The 7,532-nt window shown below is 43.0% G+C and overlaps 1 protein-coding gene across 12 annotated transcripts in view; it reads left to right on the forward strand.

Moving 5' to 3' along the window:
* The first annotated feature begins 833 nt into the window (after positions 1–833).
* The window catches only part of agrn (agrin), a 593,620-nt gene continuing 586,921 nt past the window's right edge, over positions 834–7,532 (forward strand). For 7 of the 12 annotated variants that reach the window (XM_016661979.1, XM_016661978.1, XM_016661981.1 and 4 more), the window contains exons 1-2: positions 835–1,307; positions 4,367–4,628. In XM_016661979.1, the coding sequence (XP_016517465.1) occupies positions 1,104–1,307; positions 4,367–4,628 (466 nt within the window). In that variant the 5' untranslated portion in view covers positions 835–1,103. Of the gene's footprint in view, positions 1,308–4,366; positions 4,629–7,532 lie in introns of all 12 variants that reach the window. The other 5 variants (XM_016661973.1, XM_016661976.1, XM_016661975.1 and 2 more) reach the window with 2 other exon arrangements.

Consider the following 7,532-nt stretch of genomic DNA (forward strand, 5'->3'; position numbering starts at 1 on the left):
TCAGTTTGAGGCTGGATGGGGGCCTGGTGGGGTCAGCAATAATCTTGGGTTGGTACAATAAAATCAAAAGCTGTAGGAGCAAGGCAGTAGTTTTATTGTGCCGTTGAATAGAATGATTGGAAGTAATAGTAAGAGGAAAAACTATTCTACGAATGCAAATTACAGTACATAATTAGGTAGTTGTAGGTATGAACTGATGAAAAGTTTAATACGTTTTCTAGCCAATAACTCCATGTTCCCACAGAAATAATCTACAACTTCATCATTTTCAAAGACTTGAATATTGATTAATACAACTCGCATGATATTGGCCTATGAGTTTCATATAAAGTACCATACATTAATTTGTTAAATAACATTTTTGGGCTCCTGGCTTGCTGCCCCTGTAATCTGTGAAGTCTCACCCAGGGCACAAGAAATGACTGACAGGCACAAATCTGTGTATTCAGGTAAATAAAACTGTGTTTGGTTCGGGAAGTTCAAAGAATTTCCGAACACAAAAAGTGCATCCACCTACAGGAGGTGGCGGACATGCGGGGGTCACTGATCGGACCGGGGGTAAAGTCACTGCCTGTCCGACGGGGGGCGGCGTTGGACAGCCACCTTCTGCAAGCATCCCGGCGTGCAACCCCTTACCATCATCACACACCTCTCTTCTGAGATCAGCAAATTAGATTGCATGCAAATCTTGTGGATGTGTGTGTGTGTGTCTGTGTGCGTGTGTGTGTGGAGTGAGGGGGGTGAGCGGAAAGCAGAAGAGTGGGTACATTCCTGAAGAGAGAGAGAGAGAGAGAGAGAGAGAGATCGATCCCTGGCCCTTCCTCTTTCTCCCTCCTCTTCCTCTCTTCCTCCTGGACTACCAGCCGGCGGCGGCAGAGAGGGATTTTGAACCCGGCTGCAGATGCGACGAGCAGGGCTCCAAGGTGAAAGAGAAGCCGCTCAAACCGCTGGGAAGTAGCGGAGAGGACTCGGTGCAACATCTAGCAAAAGAAAACAGCCCAAGAAATACTTGTGGAGTTGTTGTCTGCATACACCGGGCGGCTCAGGGTTCAATTTAAGCAGAGAAAAGTAAACTTTTCTCCGGGTCCACCCGAGCGGCGGTCATGGCTTCGCAGCGGACACTCCGGGCCGGTCGGGCAGCGCTGCTCCTGGCGGGGCTGGTCCTGGCTCCCCTGTGGCCGCCCTGCGTCGCCAGTTGTCCGGAGAAAAACCTGGAGGACCGGGAGGAAGAAGCCAACGTGGTCCTGACCGGAACCGTGGACGAAATATTCAACATGGACCCTGTGCATAAGACCTATTACTGCAAGGTAAGTGTCTGATAGTGAGGTTCGGAAAGACGTTATCTTGTGAAGGGATCCGCAGTGGTGCATTCAGGCACCTGCTTAGAGGCTTTCTGGACTTTACAGAAGTCCCATGAAGGCCGCAGAGTTTCTGTCCCAACTCATTTGAAGCTTTCCTGAGAAACACCTTGTCCGCGGCTACCCGCACACTGGCAGAAAATCCACTTTGCCTTCAGGAATACATTCACTACATACGTTTCTTTACATTTCCACTCAGCATTTGCACAGCTAAGAAGCAGGCCTAACAGAGCATGCAATCATCCAGATTCAGAACACACTGCAGCAGGAAGCTCCATGCTTCCCGACGTGGTAACTCTCACTACCGCCATAATAACTGGAAATATGAAACCTGTCTCTTTCCTGTTGCCGCAGGGATAATGTTCTGAGTCTTGATTTACTCTGTGGTGGTGCTGACAAATCGCACCACAGACCAGATATCCGTGACTTCCAGCAGAAGCAGCAATGCCTTCAGGGAAGGAATGTGGTGAAAGTTCACTCCAAGTTCCCACAGAGACTCGCATTCAGGAGGAAAAGTTGCTTTGCAATGATTATGTTTACCGATGGAGCAAAGTCGATGTGTTTGAAAAACCTGAGTGACTTTGACAAAGCAGCGGCCAAATTGTGATGCATCTCCAAAATTGCAGCTCCTGCAGGGCGTTCCTGTTCTGCAGTGGTCAGTGTCTAGTAAAAGTGGTGAACAGGGAACGGGTTCATGGGTCACTGACGCACTTGGAGAGCGAAGGCTGGCCTCATGTGGTTAGATCCTACAGAGGAGTTACTGAAGGTCAGAATCCTGAAGATTCTGACCTTCTGGATCTGGTAGAAAAGGGTCACAACACACAGTGTGATGCTGTTGGGTTGGGGTCCATTTAGTGGGCATGTGACCCTCAGAACTGGACAAGCGTTAGAAGAAAGTGGTCTGGGCCGATGAATGCTGTTATCTTCTGCATCATGTTTAAAGTGGTGTGTTGCAGCCCTTGGGCTCAGATCACAGCAGGACGTTGGCAAGCCGGCCAAGGCGGTGTCATGGTCGGGCAATGTTCTGTAGGGAAACTTGGATCACCTAAGAGTATTTGTCGACCATACAAACAATGCACCTGGCTTCTTAGACAGAATAGTTTGAGGAGCTCAATGAGTTTGACGTGTTGCCTTTTCCTTGAAGTAGCCCAGATCCCAATCCAGTCATCTATTAGACAACCAATCTGACTGAAGGAACCCAAACTTGACTGGACTTTATGTTACTGGTTCCAGATATCACAGCATATCATTGAAACTTTAATGGAGTCCAAACCTCACCAGGTCTTGGCTGTTTTGGCAGTAAAACTAAAGCCAAAATGTTTAGATCATTATAATGATCTAAACAGATCATTATAATGTTCTGCCTGATCAGCATGAGATTCACCCAATACCAGGACCTGAAGCTTTGCTGGTTCTGCTTTATTTCTGGTCCGTCTGTCAGAGTAAGTTCTGCAAAATGAGGGCCATGCAATTTGTAGAAGACATGCAACATTTCAGATTTAATTACAATAATGATAATAAGCTCGTATTGCTTTTATATTTGTCTTCCATCATTGTGACTTTCCCACAGCATTATTTCACATATTGATATGACAAATAGGACAAAGATTTTATGTATATTGGAGTGATAGCAAACAACTACTGCAGCGTCAAAAGCAGAAATTGCTTTAAAGTTATTTGACTCTGTAAAAATCTAAACTTTTAGCCAGGATCTACAGCCTTCCTCCCCCCCATCCTGTGTCTTCTTTCCTTTGCTTGTTCATTGTGCAACTAACTTTTGCACCATATCTGACTCGTGGTGGGCCAGTCTAAAATCTGTGAAAAATAAACAAGTTGTGTTTGGTCAGCTCGTTCGCTCCTCACTTTTTTTCTTCCCAGTTTCCCTTCCATCCGACCAGTGAATGGGGCAGATTAGAGGCATAGCAGCTTATCCAATAACAGAAACCCTCTTCCAAATGCTGAAATGAGAAAATATAGCTAATATGTACCACAAAATCTTCCTGTGAGTCAGAATAAAACATCAATTTGCTTTCTGAGATAGACAGTCTGGATCTTGATGAGATTCTGTCACTGAAGAGACACAAGAAAAAGCCCTACTTTTTTTTTTTTGAGGTTAAAGTTTGATAATGACAAATATCAAACCTGCTGCTTTGTGTTTAAATACCCCAGTTAAAACACGAGTGATATTAAAAAAACCTCCATTAGCTAGTTTGAAAGCTTTTAAAGGTTAAAAAGCTTCCAATATATTTATATAGTATATATGTATATCAGAACCAGTGATATATAGCCATCACTGGTTCTCAACTCATTTGAGTATTGGAACCAGTGATAGTGATTTGAATTTGTGACTGTATCGTTCATCATACACTCTAGTCACAGAGTGGAGAATAGGAACATTAACAGGTTTAAACCTCTGTTATGTTTTTTAAAGCGATTTTATTTTAACATGAATTGATAAAATATTTTTGTTGCATCTGAAGGAGCTTAAGGGATTTGTGCCAACACTGTTTTTTTCTATATTAGACAAATATCCCCTGTATTTGTTATTTGTCAAGAACAGGTGGAACAACTGCAAAACAATTCTGTACTTGTAGTTCAACATGGTGGTGGCATGATCATGCTCTAAGTTTCTTTTTCTTCAGATGGAAGTAGTTGCGAGAGTCCTTACCAACAGTCCTCATGTCTTCAAGAAGCAAAAGGATAATTTTAATTTTGTAATAACCCATTGTAATTAAAGCACCCCTGAAGATGTAGAATGGACAAGAGATGTCCTTAATGTTGGTAGATTTTGATAACTTTGCAAGACTAATATTTTTAAGTAAAGATGTGGGATGCTTACAGGCAAACCAAAGAACATCTTCCAGCTTTGCTGGAAGATGTTCCAGCAAAGCACTAGCTTGAGGTGTGAACACCTAAGCGAAAGGTTGTAGTAGATTTTTAAAAATTTTCTATTGTAATATTGAGTAAAACAAATGCCATTCTCGGTTTCCTTCCCTCCATTTCTAAAGGTCAGAGTGTGGCGCTACTTAAAAGGAAAGTCCAGCATCAACCGGGTGATCCTGCTGGACGGAGGCAACAAGGTGACGATCGGCGGGTTTGGCAATCCTCGCATCTGTGACAACCAGGTGGCCACAGGCGACACCCGCATATTTTTTCTCAACCTCGCCCCGGAGTCAGTGGGGCTGGACCACAAGAACGAACTGATGCTAAACTCTAGCCTGATGAGGATTACTCTTCGCAACCTGGAGGAAGTGGAACACTGTGTTGAAGGTGAGGAACCGGTACATCCAACCTGGAAAGTTTTAGCTTCCTGTAGATGTTGGGGTACATCTCCAGAGCATTGCGTATGTGCTGGCTTACAATGTGCCAAAGCATCCTGTTTTCCAAAGACAGACAGGATTTCATTTGCATGTGGCTGCTACAATGACACAGCCTCAGGCTCATGGTGGTAAAGTTTCCCCAAACCTCATGAAACAAGACCAGCTGAGTCATTTTAGAGGCTTTGTTTCTGTGGTGTGGTGCCAACCTGTCAATGAAGCCTTGAGGAAGGTTGACTGATAAACAATTTGTAGGATCATGGGTTCATCGGTTTCAACCCTTGCTGTTTTATTAAGTCTGAACTCCTTTACTTTTACAAACAAACACAAAGGATTTTAGGAACTTCAGGTTCATGCATAGTTTCTTTCCAAGCTTCTTTATTTTAACTTCACTGCAAAACACTTCATAAAAAGGACAAGGAATCAAAAGAAAGCCCTAAATTGGTGGCTAAATGACGAACACATATGACTGTGGTGTTTTTGGAGGGTATTTACTACATTGCTTTTAGCAGGACACAAGTTAATTAGCAACTGTTACAGTGTGATCTCCTCTTTTTAGTTCAGAATTAATTTGTCAGGATCTTATAAGAAAAACCGTGCAGCTGGAACTAATAAATCTGAGCACAGACTGAAACTACCAGACTTTAGTGGGAAGTGACCCCATACCGGTGAGCAGTGAACCTGCTGCTGTTTCACTGGTTTCTGCTGCTGGACAAGCTTCACAGTGGTTCAGAGTTTGAATGTAAGTTGCCAATCGGCATAAAGGGAGTGGGTTAGAGGGGAGTCGAGGGGGGGAGGTGACGCAGAGCATGAATCACCTCCCATCTCTGGCTCAATGTTCCAATGGATGGAACTTGTTTGCAGTGTTAAGTTGCACTTGGCACACACATAAAACTTTCTACTGTTGGTCTGCTTGGTCTTTCCACTCCTCTTTTCTTCTTTTTCTTCTCAGACTCCTGGAGAGGAAAGAAAACTGTGTAGAATGTGCTGTTTCTGTTTTAAGTGTTCCACAAGTGTTTGGTTTGCATAACCTGATTTGGTCATATTGTCTTGCAGTTGAAGGATTACTGTCAGATGAATAATTTAAAAAGTGATCAAACTGTTCTTGAGTTTAAACTTGCCAGTGTGTGAAAAGATCAAAACTTTTCCATGGAGCTCCTCATATCTAACCTCTCATCTCTGTTCCCTTTATAACTTCTCCATTCTGTTGTTTTTTGGAATGAAACTGGCCCGATAATTAACTCAAATGCCTTCATCCAGAAGAGAATGAGCTCTGAGGCTTGTTCAAGTGAAGAGTTTTAATTAAGGGAGTCAAGTGAGATCTCATCCATTCCATGCATTTACTAACCCCAGAGACTGTGGGAAGTGTGCGCAGCGGGACAAGACTCTACCTGCCGCAGTGCTCATTGCTACCCTCCTCTGCTTCTCCCCTCATTCTTGACATTTTCGATAGCTAGGATAGACTCAGGAATGCCTGGCAGAGTATAGGTGGGGAGGTGCATTGTCTGAGGTGGAAGAAAAAAAGGCTTTGTGAGTGCGTCTTTGCTACTGAAAGCCTTGAGTAGGGGGCAGTTGCATGGAAGAAAACAAGACGAGTGATGTAAGGTAAAAAAAAAAGGAAAACAAGGGATTTTTGTTTGTACATGCGAACTCATGGAGAATGAGGAGGGATGTTTGTTTTGGAGGGGCATATTTGTTAGTTTGGACCAGGGGTGCATGACGATGATTGCCTTCAGGGATCATATTTTAGATTTGTTTATATATATATATATATATATATATATATATAAAATATACACCTACTAGCTATCTGGTCACTCAGTGTGTGTATATGTGGTATCTGCTGGGCACCAATTTCAACTCCATAAACTAGAGTTTACAAGATTCATTGCTCACTTGGCTGCATGTGTTATAATGCAGAGCAGTCATTAGGAAGTGGAGAACTCCTCTCCTGCCCTCCCTTCCCATTTGACTCAGCAGTAACAGCACTGAATGCCAATATCTTTTCACAGGCGAGATGCTAACAAGAGCATTGTTAGCTGTAATTCTGTAGTAGATGAGGATGTTAGGAAAACAGGTCAAACCCAATCTTCTATTTTTTTTGCTTTTTTTCTTTCAGGCTAAAATCATAAGTAGGAGCTAAGGTTAGAAAAGATACGGTTTAAGAACTGGTGTAAAGACATTACTTCCACATATGAAGAATTATTCACGCTTAATTTGACTATTTTTACCATGTGGGAACCATTCAGAGACATAATTTTACTGAGAATTTTTGTATGCAAACATTAGCACTGCAGCACAGCTAGTTACTATAAGATGATAGTAAAATAATAACTACAAATTCACATTAGGTGGTTGCTTCAAAAATTGAAGGAACATTTAAGTGTAATTTACAGATTTTGGCTCATTTGTGATGGTGAATGAGAATTAGTAGTGATTGTTTCTGTGCATTATAACGTCAGTACTGTAGCACAGCTATCTCCACTGTTATTTAGCAGTTCCACATTGCCATAGTTATTGTAAGATCACTTGTGCCAATTTTTAGATTTTTGTTGTCTGACAGTTTTAGGGAGATAATTGTGCTACTGGGTGTGTTTCTGGACAAGTTAGCGTTAGGACTGCAATTTATGAGCACGGTTGGAGGTGTATACGGTCCGAGGAAGGGTTCACTGAGGTTACCAAGGTAGTGGTCGCGATGGAGGGCTTGCTGCTGAGGCCGATGGATGGACAGTGGTGGAGGGTGGACAGGTAAGTTTCGAGTATCCGGCGGAGAGGAGCGAGGGAGACAGTCACTCAGAAATCCAGGAAGGTTTGGTTAACTGCGGAGGTGTCAGTGGAACTCGGGCAATGAGTGGGT

Source organism: Poecilia formosa, unplaced genomic scaffold (genome assembly GCF_000485575.1).
Source record: "Poecilia formosa unplaced genomic scaffold, Poecilia_formosa-5.1.2 Scaffold352, whole genome shotgun sequence".
NCBI lineage: Eukaryota > Metazoa > Chordata > Actinopteri > Cyprinodontiformes > Poeciliidae > Poecilia > Poecilia formosa.